This window comes from Pteropus alecto, unplaced genomic scaffold, assembly GCF_000325575.1.
Source record: "Pteropus alecto unplaced genomic scaffold, ASM32557v1 scaffold88, whole genome shotgun sequence".
Classification (NCBI taxonomy): Eukaryota; Metazoa; Chordata; class Mammalia; order Chiroptera; family Pteropodidae; genus Pteropus; species Pteropus alecto.
Genome location: NW_006494611.1, coordinates 4773791 through 4791286, shown reverse-complemented (window position 1 = coordinate 4791286; position 17496 = coordinate 4773791). Strand labels below are relative to the sequence as shown.

The 17496-nt window shown below is 36.1% G+C and overlaps 1 protein-coding gene across 2 annotated transcripts in view; it reads right to left on the bottom strand.

The window, feature by feature from the left end:
* Positions 1 to 400: 400 nt before the first annotated feature.
* KNG1 (kininogen 1) overlaps positions 401 to 17496 on the bottom strand; it is a 22628-nt gene continuing 5532 nt past the window's right edge. Inside the window, exons 4-11 of one of the 2 annotated variants that reach the window (XM_006926898.2) lie at positions 15823 to 15995; positions 14599 to 14706; positions 10247 to 10331; positions 9213 to 9385; positions 4109 to 4216; positions 3908 to 3994; positions 2400 to 2477; positions 401 to 481 (exon numbers count right to left, since the gene is read on the bottom strand). In XM_006926898.2, coding sequence (XP_006926960.2) covers positions 401 to 481; positions 2400 to 2477; positions 3908 to 3994; positions 4109 to 4216; positions 9213 to 9385; positions 10247 to 10331; positions 14599 to 14706; positions 15823 to 15995 — 893 coding nt within the window. The remainder of the gene's footprint in view (positions 482 to 2399; positions 2478 to 3907; positions 3995 to 4108; positions 4217 to 9212; positions 9386 to 10246; positions 10332 to 14598; positions 14707 to 15822; positions 15996 to 17496) is intronic. The other variant, XM_015599886.1, reaches the window with a different exon arrangement.

Genomic DNA, 17496 nt, shown 5'->3' with positions numbered 1-17496 from the left:
GGAAGGTAGAGAGATGGTTCTTAAATTGTTAGTGGAAACATGGTCCCCTAACCCTTGATTTGGCATCCATGATGACATCTTGATGGTAGGGAAGGCTCACAGAAGGGATTCCCGTCTTGGTTAGCAAGAGTGCTCCAGAACTAGACTGTGAGCTTCCATGGCAGAATGTGCTCTCTGATCAACTGGACTTTGCTGCAGGAGGGGTATGGCTGAAAACAGCCTACTGTAAATTAACCAGGTGTGAGAACATAAGACCAAATTTTATTTCACCCAGCAACAGAATGATAAAATGACATTCTTCTCTATTTATATTCTATCCCATCTTCTTGTCCTTCCATGCAGGGCTGCTGACAGAGGTTGTTGGGGCTATTGTGCCAGGTGTGGAGATTCTGCCCACTGGTTAAGAGACCTCACTCTCAGCTGTTGGCTCTGCCTCTGCTTTTCGAGGTCGGCCCTTGTACTCGCAGGAACTTAGGAGCTTCTGTAAGTATGATAAAACTCCGTTAATCTGATGTTATCATTCGATAAGAGAAAAGTGAAGCAACCAGTGGACAAAGTGAGGCTTTTTCTTGACATCATTGGTTCTTTAATTATAAGTACAGATAATGTTTGAGATGAAATGAAAACTCAGAGGCTCAAATACATCCAGTGACACAGGCATCCACAGGCGAGTGTAGCTGTTTTAAGCCCTGTCTAATGTCTCTAGGCAAAACAAATGTGTGCCTCCCTCACATTAGAATCAACCAAGGACAATCATATTGTTCTTTTTTACAAAAATCAGTGCTCTTCAATGTCGTAGCAAAAAGATGACGTGATAATAAAGTGTGCCTAGAGAGGAATTTCCTCATAAAATTTCTGAACAAAATTTGCATCACATTTTGTGATATCCCCTTGTCAATTATAAAAAAAAGGCTTCCTTCACAGGGCTGCCTCTATATTACTTCTTCTGCTTTCCGTTCTTATGATTAAACTCAGAGCTACTGAAAACTAAGGATTACTCATTCTAGTCTCAGAAAGAAATAAACAGAACACTCTTATTTGGAAGCCTTGTTGCAAGGAATAGCTAATGAGTAAACAGAAATTACTGATTTATGAGAAACACTTCCATTCAGAGAATTATGAGAATGCCTTTGTCAAGTGGGAGTAACTATTTGATATAACTAGCCCACTTTGAAAACAGAAAGTCAATTAATTTATTTCCCCCTGTCCTCCCTTTAGCCAATTGGTTTTTCTTTCTTGTTGCCCCTCTTTGACCTCTGGTGGTTTTTATTATCATTTTTTCCCCCATTTAGAAGTTGAGCATTCAGTCTCTTGACTTCCCTTGTTTTCACATGTGTTCAGGGACCAGATGTCATGGTCCATTCAGAATATTAAGAATCTTTGTATGAAAATCAGTGATGTTCATTTTAAGATACACATTCATTATTAGAAAAGCAAATTGCAGTAGGCCACAAGGCACATTCGTTTGCCCATTTTCTGTGCTAGTTAAGAAAACTTGTGAGGAAGACTCAGAAAGGATTTAGAATTCTGCACACAGTTTTATGTCATCCATAGAAATTGACAGTACCCCATTGGGAGTCTCACCACTTCTCTCTAGGCTGTTCTGAAGCTTCATGGTTTTTGGTACATTATATCAGGATATTTTTACAATGGGGAGAGGGGATGATGAAATGTCAAAGAAACACCCATGGCTGCATTAATTAATAAAGAGCATCAGAGAGATCGAAATCAGGAATTTTTTTCATTTCTACAGTTGGATTCATTTCATTAACTGGCTTCCAGGGGCGTCCAGGACATTTAGGGGAGCTTTCTGGAAAATCAGATATCAGGTTAAATGAAAGGCTATTTGGCTCTATCTGGATGTCAGGGATCCAGGCATCATCATTCTCTGTGGGAGTTGGTGGTACGTTAGTCATCATAGCTGCAATGAGATCTGAGTCCTGAAAGTAAGGAATGGTAACTGCTACACCTGGCTGGGCTAGAGAAGGGAGGAGTATTGGCCCTTCTGTCTTCTCTTGTGTCTGTGCAGAAGATGTAGTACTATCTTGAGAAGAACTTGCCAAATGCTCTGTTCTCCAACCATCGTGCTTTCCATTGTTTTGTCCTTTATTTTTATGTTTTTCATGGCCATGACCATGTTCATGTTTATGTCCATGGGCTAGGCCATGTCCCCTTTGATGTCCATGGCCAAGGCCATGTTGCTTTTGAAGTCTATGGCTAAGGCCATGTCCCCTTTGATGCCCATGGCCTTGGTCATGCTCATGTCTATGGCCTTGACCAAGGCCATGCTTTATTTGCTTTTCATGGCCCCAGCCATGTGCACGAGCGGGTCCTTGTTCTTTTCCTGAATCCTGCTCTTCATCTTGTACAGGTGCCATGGAAGTGTGGGGTGAACTTACAGTTGTTCCTTCTTTTGTTTTCTCCACTTGTACTGATCGGAAAGGTGAAAAACCTGGAGGCCTTTTCAGCATTGAGGTCTAAACAGAAATATTAAGATGAATGTATTACTGTGAAAACCACACTATCAATGCAGAAAGAAGGGACTGAGACCTGGCAATGCTATCTTGGTTTACAGCAGAGCAAGTCTTTGCCATATTTTAAATACTGTATTAATATTCCAGAAAGGATGAGAATACATAATATTTTTTCCTCTTTTGATTGATTTTATAGTTTTTGGAAATTGCTTATTGTTCTTAATAATACTCCTCTAAGGTGGACAGTTTTTTCTTTATCTGGAAAAATTGGAAGACAAAACTACATCTCTAGGGTAACTTCTAAGCCTATGATTATGTAAAACCATGGCACATTATTTATTAATTGATACTATTTCTATTAACACAATTATTGCTTTTATCCCAAAAGACCCTGAATGGCTTTATGACCCAAATATATATGGAGCATATCCACAATCATTTTGTTGGGCTGAAACATATTAGGACATGTTCACGAGCTTGAAATACACCTTTTGCATAATGTTCATGTTAAACTACATACATACCTATACTTGGCAAAAAACTAAACCAGAAACAGGGAAGAAGAGGCAACTTGCATTGAAGAGATGGATTTGTGGATTATTTCTACCTATACTTGCACTACCGATGAGAACATGGAGGCAGTGTCTTGTGGTGCAAAGAGCTTGATTTTTGGAGTCAGACAAGCCAGACCCTATTAGTTATCAGCATCATGTAACAGGGAGGGCTCTGACTTGACCTAGATTTCAGTCTGAGTGCCACTAGCTTCACTTCTCTCATCTCTAAAATAGGAATGACAGCAGCACCTGCCTCATAGTGTTGTCAGGAGAAAAATATATGTGAAGTCCTCAGTATAGGGCCTGGGACAGAGGAAACACTTCATAGTGTTATTATTCACTGTAGGACCTCAGCATCTTTGTAATTTTTACTGTCTCATCCTTGACAATGGGGAAAGTATTACTCACCTCTCAAGGTTCTCTTAAGAATTAGAAAAGATGATACAAACTAATGCTTCTCTCTCTTGAACAAAGATATGAATCCCCTGGGGATTGTGTTAAAATGCAGATTTTGATTCAGTAGATGTGGAATAGGATCTGAGATCTGCATTTCTCCCAAGCTCCTAGAATGTAAGCAGGTGCCAGTGGAGCATCTCAGACACACCTTGAAGCCGCATAGCTAGTAGTGTTAGCTCTCCACAGCAGAGGCTGCACTTCACTAAGAGCCTACTAAACAATGGGACACTTACTAAACAAGAGGACTGCTGTTCTTCTTTCTAGTCATAAAAAAAGAGAGATCAGCATAGAAATGTGAGAGTTCTCCCCATTTTAGAAAAGAGAGTCCCCCAATTTGCTTAAATAATGGTTCATTTTCAACCCCAGAATAGGACTTTTCGGAATTGCAAAAGTGACCTAAACTGATTGTAATTAAAATCATACCTTTCCTAGTGATCGACATTTGATAGTAGGGTAAACTTTTTTCTCCCAAGGTACCACATAAACATCAGCAGTGCAATCCAGAATTTGCTATCCATGAAAACGGAAGCCAAAAGAGAGAACAGTGTTATTGATGAGACACTTAAATAAGTATAAAACATCAAATAGATTTTCAGGAAATAAGTAGACAGTTGCATTACTTACTCCAAATTTATTGATCTCACAACTTTCAGTCAACTCTTCATTATTCTCCTTGGAACATGTGGTTTCCCTGGCCATGAACTCAATATGAAATTTTGTTCCAGCCACCACCTGGAAAATTAATTAGCACAAAGTAGATGCTTAATTAATATTGCATAATAAATCATATGTTTTAACCCTAAGGGCTTTTAGAGGAGAATATTAAAATTTTAATTCTACACTGACCAAATGAGAGTTATACAAAAAACTACAAATTGATTAAGACAAAACTTTCGGTTTGTATGCATGTGTCTCTTGGTTGGTCTCACTTTCTTTTCTAAATGAAAAAAGAAAAGTAGGCTATAATTTTTTATTTTTCTATTTTTCTGAGTTTTATTGTTCAATAGCTGTAAAATTCACTAGTCATTCAAGAGCTCAAGTTGTAATAGAATCTAGGAAGAATAGGAAGAAAAATTTAAACATTTTCTTTAAATATGCCTTATTGTCCTACCAAATCTTGAATCAGAGAAATTCTGAGTTACTACTACCAGTACAGAAATTACGTGGATTAAATTATGTGATTAGGAAAATTATTTGGATTTTCTAGTTAGCATCTCTTAATTTTTTTTATATTAAGAAACCATTTCAATATTTAGCAAAAATTTTAATCATTAGGCGATACTGTCTCCACAAGTAACATTTTGTGCCCCCTCTCTTTTTTTTTCTTGTCTACAAGGATACACTTTATTTATTTAAAAAGTTAAACTCATGCTTTTTAAAATACTCTAACTTCAACAAAATCCCAAGTATAGTTTTTTCAGTCATTTTTAAAATGTCATATTTTATATCTCTTTTACACCTGAAAAAATATTCTTGGTAAAATGATCTCAAATTATTGTTAAAAGTTAGTTGATGTGATCCAATTTCTAGACCCAGTTATTCAGTATTTAATTCTAAGATTTGTGTGTGTGTGTGTGTGTGTGTTGTGAACTGGATGTGTCTCCCCTCCTCAAATTTATACACTGAAGTCCTAATCTCCACTGTGATGGTATTAGGAGATAGGGCCCTTGGGAGGCAATTAAGTTTAAATGAGGTCATGAGGGTGCAGGCCCCATGATGGAATTGTCTCCTTACAAGGAGACAAAGAGAGACCAGAGCTCTCTCTTCCTCTGAAATATGAGAGGATTCAGTGAGAACGTGGCCATCTGCAAGCCAGAAAGAGAGCCCCCACCAGGGAACCAAACTGGCTAGTTTTTGGACTTCCCAGACTCCAGAACTGTGAGAATTAAATTCCTGTTGTGTCAGGCACCCAGTTTATGATATTTTATATGGTACTGTGAGCAGGATAACAGTGTGTGTGTGTGTGTGTGTGTGTGTGTGTGTGTGTGTGTGTGTGTGTGTAATATTATGTAGCTATCACAAAAGACATCAATATATCTGTTGACCTGGAGAAATGACCATTATTTTTAAAAGTTACAGGGTGATAGTATAATCTCATCTGGAAAATCAAACCACAACAGTCTTCCTTATCTCTCTGTTTTTTAAAAGCACGGAGAAAGTGTGGTGGGAGGAGGATGAAGAGAGCAGAGTCATAGGCAGGACTAAACTCCTCCTCTACCTTTTTGGGTATTGTTTTGCTGGTGAAACATGGTTAATTTTTTTTTCTTTAATTGAAGAAATGATTTAAATTTCCTCCCTGCCCCCCCCTCACCATCTACACATGGTTAAATAACTATTAAAACTCCAGGCGTGTGTGTAAGTGGGGAGGAAAGTTCTAAGAGAGTTTTAGAATCTATATTTTGGTGATCACAAATTTTCTTGCTTGTTTTAGATAACACCTTAATGCATTTTTTTTTACAGTAGTGTCGATCAAGGTAATGTTGCCTAAGAAAGTTGACAATATGTGACACAAATCTATTCAGGGTCCAGAAGGGAGGAATTAAATAGACTTAGTAACATTTTACATCTGAAGGCCTCAAGAACGTATCCATATTGCTATTATCAGGTGTCATTCTTATCAGAAGTCTTCCCTGCTTTAACTCACCCTGCTCAAGTTTTGTTTTTAAAGTAGACAATAGAGGTGGCTTTATGGTGCAGTGGTTAGCACATCTGCTTTACACACAGAAGGTCCTGGGTTCTTGCCCCAGGTAGAGCCACGGACCATACCCAGGGTGCACCAGCCCCACGTGCGCATCCCAAGCACATGGGAGGAGATGCCCTGCCCTCAGAGATCCAGTTCTTAAAAAGGGAGATGGTAAAATCCGTAAGTCAGAGGTGGAAGTGAGGGTGGGGGGAAATTAAAGAGGGGTAAAAAATAAAAATAAAGTAGAGAATAGCATATAGCAAAATAAATTCCAAATGCATTTAAAATTTTAAATTAAAGGAATAAACTCAAAATATACAAATAAATATCCATCAGATCTCAGGGTGAAGAAGGCCTTTCTTAGATGAAAAGTAGAGGAAGAAAAGCTAAAAGAAGGAAAAAGTTCTGAATTTGACTAGACAAAATAAAAACTGATTCAAGCAAAGTAAAAAGGCAAACTGGGAAAAAATATAGTATAGAATTAATATTTTTGTGCATACAAAGCCCAACACACAAAAAATGGACAAAAGACATGAATAGGTATTTTAGAAAAGAAATTAAAATTGTCATTAATTCTGAAAAAAAAAGTTTACCTTCATTAATAATCAAAATATGCACATTAAAAAGCATTGCAACAGCATTTTCAATCTTCCATATGTTGGTAAAGATGAAAAATAGTGATGATACTTAGTGTTGACCAGGTGTAGGAAGTATGCAGCTTCAATCACTGTTGGTAGGAATGTAACTCAAATCAAGATGATCAACCAAAGTCTTATACTCAGGCAATGTGAATGTAAATTGGCATAATTACAAATTGTTTGGTGATTTGGCAATTTGCATCAGTCTTAAATATAAACATATGCCTTGACATTTCTTGTACTTTGTCAAAGGAAAAATTCCTGAATATACACACACAGATACCTTGTATATTTATCTGAGCAAGGACAGGGAGGAACTTTGACAATGGCAGGGACAGAAGTAGTAGGGGCAGGGCAAAATAAATGTCCTATGACAGAAATTACAATTATTCACATGTGCAAATGGAAATTTTAAGAAATATTTGGTATCTGAAATAAAATAAGAACCCAACTTGGAATGGACATAAATCCAAATAGGACTAAATATGCAAAGCCAAAGAAAGACTAAATCTGTAAAATAAATTTTTAGCAATTTGGAAAATTGTTCATTTGGAAATTGGTAAATGGTTTCCAGTAACTTGGTTGCTTGCACCAAGGCTGCCTTGAATGACTATGTCAGAACAACCAAAATGCTCTCTTTAAATGCAGAAATCAGCAAAGATTCATCTCTTAAAAGTAAGTTTGAGATTCTCACACTATTCCAAATTGATTTGGCAACTGAAGGAACGTCAGTTTGCTTCAATTGGCAGCATTACCAATTGTCGTTCCCCAAACACACGCACACACAGGTGCGCACACACACACACGTTATAATGTTGATTTGTTAATTTACAGAGAACTGTAAGTACTTAGGGGACTAGATAGTCATGCTTGAGAATGAGTGGTTCTTTCCTGACAACAAACATGCAATATATAATGGACTACTGGACTACTCCTGCATCATTAAGAATAAGAGAATTTCACAAGAAAGCAGAAATATAAAGTGAAAAGAAAAGCTGACAAACACGAGTATCATGGATTGGTGTACTCTTTAAGTAAGCCTAACATGGATCATGTGCCAAAGAAATCAGGGAGAGATCAAAGTGTCAGTTTTGACTTATTTTAATACCATTTGCTTAGGTTTTTGTTTTCCAGTAATAAAACTAATACAGGAAATTAGAAGATGAAACTAAATAGCTCATTGTGCCATCACCTAAAGCTACCACCGTGAATAGTCAGTCTCAGGCATTTGTATTTTTTTTTTTTAGTATTGTTTTCTGTACTTTTTAATACCACAGTCAACAACGAAATGTATATTCAATTTTATGGCATCTTTGTTCGCTGCATAGTTAATCACAAGGCATTTCCTACATCAAGGACTCCTCACAAAGATGCTTTAAAATTGCTGCTTAATACTCCATTGTAAGGATATGCCAGATATTATCTGATCATTTCTATATATTGATCATTTTGACAGTTTACGGTTTTTTCTTTTATAGTTAAAGCTGCAATGAGTATCACTGCATATAAAGACTCTATTTTAGATTTCTAGAAATTCAATTACTGAGCCAAAAGTATGAACTATTTCAAATGAGATTTTTTTTCATCAGATTATAAATATCATGTTGGTTTGCTCTAACAGTTTGGTTCTATTTTGATTACTTTTCTTCAGCTTATACTTAGGGAGGCCAATTTTGAGGCTCTATAATAGGAATCTGTCTGAGAATACATTGGTTATAGGCTGTTGGAATTGGCAGGGATTTGGGCTCTTCTTTTCCAGCCACTTATTTTACATATGAAGCTACAAAGGCTGGTGAGTCTGAGTGACTGACTTCCAGGGTCCACCCAAGACATGCGTGGCTGTTGCTGTGGTAGAGCTAGGTCTCCTGACCTCCAAACCAGGATGCTCCTTATCCTCTATTGACAGGGCATGGAAGAAAAGGCAAATCCCCAGTGAGATGGGAAGGACACCCCATTTGTAAATGGGAAGGACATCCCAGGTGGGAGAAATGACATGGAAGTGAGAGTGTGAAGAGAGTCTGGGCAATGATAGACGAATGATGTGGCTGAGCCCAAGGTACTAAGGGATGTTACCATAAGAAATGAGTCTAGAAATGCAGAGGATAAATCCTGCTTTTTCTAGTCCTAAATTTTATTAATTACTTAGTAGTTGCTAGATTTATAGAGCACTTTAGAGTTTAAAAAGTGATTAACATACATTATCCTATTTGATCCTCACCCCAGTCCTTTAAAGACAGAAGACAGAGAGAATGTTTTAGATGATTTGTTCAAGATCACATGATAAGCAAACAGTGAGGCTGAGATTGAAATTCAAATCCCTTTCTCTACAGCCAAGATCGTGGCAAAATTAGTAAGCAATCTGCACACAGACTATAATATCACTATTTTTGTAGCATAATTCACAGACCTGTGCTGTTGCTTTGCTCACAGTGTCAATCTTGAAATAGAAGGTTCCATTATTCTCTGCATTAAGTTTTGCGATGGAATGAGTCAGAGGCTCCTCCAGCTCTGGACTGTCAACAGGTATATCTTTGGGGCAACCAGCGCAAATCATGGTAGGTAGTGGTACAGAATCCTCCGCTGAAAGAAATCAGGCTTTAAGTCAGCGTGCGCTCTGAAGAAGCAGTCTAGCCTACTACCTCCCCCACACATGATCCAGCGTCCATTTATAGAGGGCCACGTGGCAGCTCAAGGCCCAGTAGTGAGTGGGTGGAGTTTATCGGACCTTCACCTTACTGCCTCTTCTTTTTTCCCCTCCTCAGAGCCAAGTGTGTTTAGAGAAATCTTCAATTGGAGGGTGTTAGTGACTCAACATGCTGCACTTTTCCTAAGTTTTTACATGTTGGATGGAAAGTCTAAAGAACAATGCTTAACTTAAAGGAATGACTCTCTAGTGGAAAATTTTTAAGTCCTACGATTCCGGTGAGCAGGCAGCTTCAGTAATGCTTTTCATTGTGGAATGTATACAACTATCTTTCAAGTATGAGAAAAGCCAACTGTTGGTTAAGAAATACCGACTTGACCATAAATTTGTGCTATCAATCCCTCCACCCCTGACTATAATATGCAGGGAAAAATAATCTTTAACTGAAAATATTTTGAGTGATTAAAAATGAGATACAGCTTCCCCAATTTACAACACCTGATGTAGGGACATCTTGTACACAAGGAAGACCAGCTGACTTTGTACCTGAAGGCCAGCTTTGCCTAGAGAACATACATTTTCCCTTCTGCAACCATATTCCCTTCTTTCCATTTGCAGAGCAGTCTCCACTGCACCTGCTACAGCATAACTGGGAAGAAATGGGGTATAGTGCTCTCAATAAGGTCCTATGGTCATATAGACTTTGCGGCATATCATGAAACCCAAAGCACAATTCCTATGAAAAAACCTAGCCAGTTGTCTGAGACCAACATGTACAAACTTGTATTAACCCATACCTGGATAAATGTCACATTTCTGTGAGAAGGAAGCAATTCTTAGCTGAATATCCATGTATGCATTATCTGTACATTCACCGATATCCTAGTTTTTAAAAAGGATAAGTGAATAAATTAAAAACATTTTAAGAACCTTTAAAGTAAACAACTAGTAAAAATGAAATATAGGATGTCAACTTTGCATAGAAAGCAAAACAAAACATAGTCTAGTGGCAAAAGAGAGAATAAGAAACAATTAGGTAATAGCACCACCAACAACAAACACATATACGCAAACACACAGAAACATGAAATAAGATGACAAGAATAGGAATAATAGTATAGGAATAATAATTATATAAGTAAATGAGTAAAATTTCCTTTTCGAAAGGCTAACTTTCAGATTAAGTCAAAAACAAATTCAATGTATTACATTTTTAAGAAAAATATCTTATAATAAAAAAGATAAAGATTAAACATAATAGATGAGCAAAACTATATGAGGCAAATATAAACAAAAAAAAGCTAAAGTATTATTAATATTGGACAAAGTAAAATTCAAGGTAATAAAAAACTCGTGAAAGTAGTAGAAAAGATAATTTCATTTTTATAAAATATATAGTCTAGAAGCATAGAATCAAAATACACAAAGCAAAAAATAGATATATGAATACAAATGGATAATAATTGTGATGGAAAAATTTAATACACAACTGTAAATCTAAGACAGGCCAAATGGATAAAAAAATAATTAAGGTCATAGAAGAATTGAGTAACATAATAAAAAATTATTTAAGTGCTATTTTCATATGCTACACATGATTTAAAGTGATATTTTTATATTTATGATGCTAATATTTTTAACTGCTTTTATACTAGGTCACAAAAAAGGCTCAATAAATTTTGCAAATCAAAAACAGTATAGGCCATGTTCTTAGACTTCAGCACCAAAAAGAAAAAAAAAATCTCTAAAATTAATACTGTAAGTTTAAACAAATGAACAAAAAACTAACTACTTGGAAATCTAAATACACTTGCCTAAATAGTTAGGGTCTTCTTTGGATAAGGAAAAATATAAAAAATAAAAACAAAAGCCATCAATTTCTAACAAACATATGAAAATATAATGGTTAAATAAATGCATATTAACTGCACTGCTGTTTGAGACAATGGAAACCAAAAATGCTTTTGTCTATGAAATTAGAAAATTAGCTATATTTAAAAAGTAATACTGAATTATATTAAGGGTATACATTGCCAATAGAACAAAAATTGGTGCATTTGGCAGATAGTCAACCTATATATCAAGAGTTGTAAGAGATTTTGTACAGTTTTATATTATGTATAAAGCTGAGACTTTATTCTGAGGAAAATATACCAAATACAGAAATAACTTTATTTTCAAAATATATTTGGTGAGTTATTAATTATAATAAAAAATGAAAATAACCCAAATATAGGAAAGTAATTTAAAAAAAATCTACAGTACCTTTATTGAGATACTATACAGTTATTTAAAAGCAAGTCTATCAAGTGTTTTAATGACATATAAAAATTCTTAGGTGAAAAAATGTAGCATATAAAATAATTACAACTATCAAAATACAAAATATCACTAAAAATTGTCTATATCCTTCCTAAAAAAATGTACAAGAAGGAAATACACTCAGATACCTTTGGGTATTTGGTATATGGTTCAATATATATATATTTTGTTTCTGTATCATCTTGAAGTTTTCTATAAATGTATATTTTCAATAAGGAAACACATGTATAATAAATGTTATAGTTTTTAAAGATATGGGGAATACCACATTTATAATACCTTAATTTTGGATGGGGAGAAGAATGCTGGAAGTAGCCCAGAGGTTCTCAATTCTATCAGCATATTTGATTCACCTGAGAAGTTTTTAGATCATTCTGACTCCAGAAACCCACCCCAGATCAATCAAATTAGACTGAGAGAGTGGCCTAGGAATAGGTACTTTTTAAAGCTGGCCAAGTGATTCTAATGTACAATATGGCCTGAGGAGAACTACTCATGAAATCTCTTAAATCAGTGCTTTTCCAAACTTAGTATGCAAATGAATCATCTGAGAATCTTGTTAATATGAAGATTAAGTAGGTGTAGGGTGGAGTTTAGGATTCTGCTTTTCTAACAAGTTCTCTGGTGATGCTGATGATCCAGGGACTAAACTTTGAGTGGCAAGGCCTTAACTCTTACCGATGTGGGCAAAATATTTCATTTATATTTTATGTCCTTTAATTCTTGTAACGAACTGTGAGATAGGTGCTAGCTATTATTCTTTGCTATTTTACAAATGAGGAAGTGGAGGCTCAGAGAAATTACACTAAAAATTTGATTGGCTTTGTGACTCCAACCAGCTGTTGCATCTCTCTGTGCAGCAAAGAGAAAACTAAATCGAGACCTTACAAACAGATGCAGAAATATTAAAGCAAGGTAACATTTAGGCCTATATAATCTCAAATGGCTAACTAAACATAAAAAACAGAGGGTGTGAGTAGATGCTTAAAAAGCCAGGCCATTCGAACTGACAAAGTTAAATGGTAGTAGCTAGAGCATATGTTTTTAGAGGATTATATATATTATGGTAAAAAATATGGAACATAAAATTTGCTACTTTTATCATTTTTAAATGTATAATTCAGTGGCATTAATTATATTCACAGTGTTGTGCAACCATCACCGCTATTTCCAATAGTTTTCGTAAACCCTATGTTTAACTTTTTGAATAACTACCAAATTCTTTTCCACAGTGGCTGCACCGTTTTATATGCCCATCATCAATGTACAAAAGTTTCAATTTTTCTACATCTTCCAAAATACTAGTTATTCTCCAATTTTTTTTTAATTATAGCCATTCTCTAGATGTGAAGTGGCATCTCATTAGGATTTGTACTTACATTCCCCTGATAGCTAATTATGTTGAGCATTTTTCCATGTGGTTATTGACCATTTGTATGTCTTCTTTAGAGAAATGTTTATTTAAGTCCTTTGCCCATTTTAAAATTGGGTTTATTGCCTTTTTGTTGTTACATTGTAGAGATTCTTTACATATTCCGCATATTAAACCCTTATCAGATATATGATTTGTAAATATTTTCTCCTATTCTGTAGGTTGTCTTTTTACTTTCTTAATAGTGTCCTTTTTACTTTTTTCCCAATTATGAAATATACATATACTTGATTAGATATATTGGGAAGTATTGAAGAGTTCCAAAAAGTATAAAGGATTAGAAAAAGCACCCACAGTTCCAACTGAAAGTTAAGTATATTTTATATTTTGGCATATTTGTTTCCTATCACTTTTAATACTTACATTATACATTTGAATGAATTTGTATGTATAGTTTTGTATCCTGCTTTTTTGTTTTTTGTTTTTACTTAACGTATTATAATCATTTTACTAAGTCATCAAAAACTCTGCAAACGTAATTTTAATGGCTGCACATATTCTACTTTATAGACAAATTGTAATTTACTTAACCATTAGCTAAAATTGAAAATATAAGACATTTCCAATGTTTTTTTTTTTTATTAATAATGATGCTGAAATTAACATCTTACTGTTTGGATTTCTCATTTTTTTCCCATATAATAGAATTTTAGAATTAGAATGAATAAAGGGTTTTCAGGAATCTTTTGCTTAAAGCACAGACTTCTGCTAAAACACAAATATACATGGGAAGGTCTTCATACCTTAGTTATCGAACACGCACTAACTTCTGCCACCTTGAGATACATTCTTTTAGCATAATTTTGGTTGTGATAACAAGATATTATTCTAGAAAGTGTCACTTTCCAGGTGTTTAATTCTTTAACAATCTAAAATTGAAGCACCAGTGTTGACCAAGGTGAATATTGGGATTTGTGAAGTTAGTTGCAGTTTACCAAAACAAATACAGGATGTGTTTAGTAAAGAAAGATAAAGGTACAGGAGGGAAAGTGAGAAAAGAAGCAGAGACAAGTGTGAAGTGAGGGATTGTACTAGGTAGCACTTGGGAGCACCAGAAGGACTTGGAGCACGAGAGGAAGAAAGAGAGACAGAAAAGTGTGAAGACACGAAGAGACAAACTTGACTGTGGCATCGTTTTATCTCAGGCTATTTTTAGTTCCAGGCTATATCTGTAAATGCTTATTGTTAAATGAACAGATTTTTTTGACCAAGTAGGTAAGGCAGTTTGCACAGTGACATGAGCTTCAGAGTACACAAGGGAATGTGACTGTGAATTGGTGAATGCCATCTAAAATTTTAGTGACCAAGTCTTCCTACATAGCTAAGAGTTCTCACACCTGTAAATACTGGACACAAAATGCTAAGACATTTATAATTAGGTTTTTGCCTACTTACACCGTTGAGAAGAGACTTGCAGTCTGGAGTTAAGGACAGAAAATTCTCCTTGGAACAATTAGTTTGCTCAATTGAATAAGTGATTTTATAGTTCCATCCAGCCACCACCTAAAACAATTTTGAATTGAATATTTACAGGGCAGTTTAAACATTATTCACAGTGTTATGAGGAGCTTAGTATACTGCCTGGCATGTCATAAGTGATCAAAAATATAAACTATTATTATTACTAGGCAAAAGTCATGACCAAATAAATATTGAGCATTTTATGACTCTCGTATCCCTCAACACACACACACACACACGCGCGCGCACACACACACACACACACACACACTCCTACACATCTGAAAATGAAAAACAATATATAGATGGAGTTGCTGTATTTCCTGCCAGACAGCAGAAAAAAAATGTTCTATTGAATTTTATAAAATATTAATAATGCTCTTCTAGATGGCGAAAGAAAACTTTGGAACTAGAGTGGCCTTTACTGGTAGGTTCTCAGGTTCCCAGATTGTCAGATAATAAAATTTCTCTGCTTTATCCCGGGCTAGTCCCACTCTGATTGTTCGGTATGGACATAATTGAGTAGAACATGCGTCTTGCATGAAGGCAAGTTGGAAGATCTATTAAAGACAGGGAGTGACTGACCAAAGCGAGTCCCTCATAATTAGAGACATAGTCAACTGTCAGGTAAGACAGTGAACCAAGGCAATGGAAAGAGCAGATTTACAAGTATTTACTTTTTTTTCCTGATAATATGGAAACTATAATTTAGAGGGTAATGAGAAATTTGTGCCAACCTTTTTAGGTACACTTTAATATTTCAGAGCCATTTTTGACACATTATAGCTAGGTGATGCTATAGTTTTCTTAAAACCTTAAGGCCAGAAAGCTTTTTCATTTTACCATCTTTAAGAAGAACACGTATGCTGACTCCCCATTTATTAAAACCAATCTCAAAGGAAGGTGTCTGTTAGCCCCTGTCTGTTAGACCCTTTTCCCATTTCCATATTGCAATATCCGAATCACTTTGACTGAAGAGAAAGCTCTTTGCCTCCTGTGCTCTTTGCCTCAGATGAGAACATAAAAGAGCTCCTTCACCACCAGTCGTGGAATCACGTTTTCCTTAGCCAATGGTTTATTTTAGGTAATGAAACCTTAAACATAAGGAGCTAACAAATTTTCACAATACTTTGAGAAATGAAAAATTAAAGAGCAAACCTGTCTCTCGGCCCTTTTCACTTCTTTAAGAGCAAACAGGTGGGAATGATCAGTGTCGTTGTTAAAATATTGAATGGCATATCTCAGAACCGGTTCCAAGTCAGGGCTGGCAGTTGATATGGGGTGCACGCAGCCAAGGCAGTCGTACTGGGATGTCACCACAGAGCCCTCGGCTTTACAAAGAATAGGCAAAAGAGCAGTTAATAAGCAAAACCTACATTCAGATACATTGCCCTAAATACGTAAGAAAATTTCGAAGGCCCTGGTAAACAAATTTTCCAGTAAGTCCTAGTATGCATTAATTAAAGAGAAGACAAGACTGCTTTTCAGTCAGAGGGAAAAAAAGCTATCATTCTCTTAGAAACATCTTATATACATACTACTGTGCATAATTATTTTAAATTATAGAATATATGAATTTATCCCCTTATAAAAAAGTCATTACAGATATCTCGTGATTTAGTTTTCATTGTTAATTAAAGCTCCTTGAAGCCTGGTTCAGGGTATGATACGTTTTGCATCAATTCAATCCAAGAAATATATATTTTGTACCTGCTGTAATATGCCAGGCACTGAGCTAGACTATGTGGCTATGTTAATTTGTTGGTAATGGTCGCTGCCTTGAAGGAGCTGGGCAATGTTAAGTGGGAGAGATGGAACTGTAGATGGATCATTTCAATGTAATTTGGCAGGAGCTTTGAAAAGGAGCCCAGAGTGAGCTAAGGACTTTTCTGAGAAGACATCTGAGCCAAGAAAGGTAAAGTACAGTCAGTGTCAACCAGGCAACATGATGTGTGAGGCCTGAGGAATAGGAACAAACAGCTCCCAAGAAAGCAGGATGAGTCAGGGGCAGCCTGAGGGATGTCGAGTACGCACATTCACCAGAGCTTAGAGCAAGAGGCAGAGAGAGGGGATTGAGGTCTGAGCAGTCAGTAGAAAGAGTTTTACTGTTGAGTCAGTCTGAGATACTCTCTGGAGGCCAAGGATTACTAACTATATTCCAAGGGTCTTGGGCATCTTGGCAAACCTAATGAAAGCTATCGCACGCTCTCCAGGAAAATGAACAACATTCTCCACATTATTTTAGAGTCTTCAGAGACCCCTGAAGTAAATTGAGAATGGTCTATTGTAAGAATGAGGAGCCACTGAAGGGGTTTTAATAAAATATGTAAAATATTAACAGCAGTGAGTTTATATTAACTTAAAACAAGTAATGTTTATAAATAGCCGCAACCCGCTGGTCAGTAGAGGCACGCGCTGTAAAGAGGGGGAACTCGCAAAGGAGTCAGTCCTAGGCCTCTTTGCCCAGGGGGCTCTCACTGCTCAGTGTGTAAGATCCAAGCAGAACCAGGAGGCCAAGGTCAACACAGCACCCCTGGTAACAGTTTCTTGGTTTTCACTCCATTAGAATGCATGTCAAGAAAAAGATTTACTGGGTAAATATTCATAGCTTTCCCCCCTCCTCTCCTTACGTAAATTATGTCGAATCAGGGCAGTGGGCAAAGTTAAAAACCTGGAGGAGAATTATATGGGAAAGGTGAGAGAATTACTTATGAGGGAACAACAACAAAAAAGATGAGCACAGAGGTGAAATGGGAGATGGAGAAAAGACAAGAAGCTGGTTTGCTTGACCTCAAAGGCAGTTCTGACAGGGATAAGGAAAGAGATACAGCA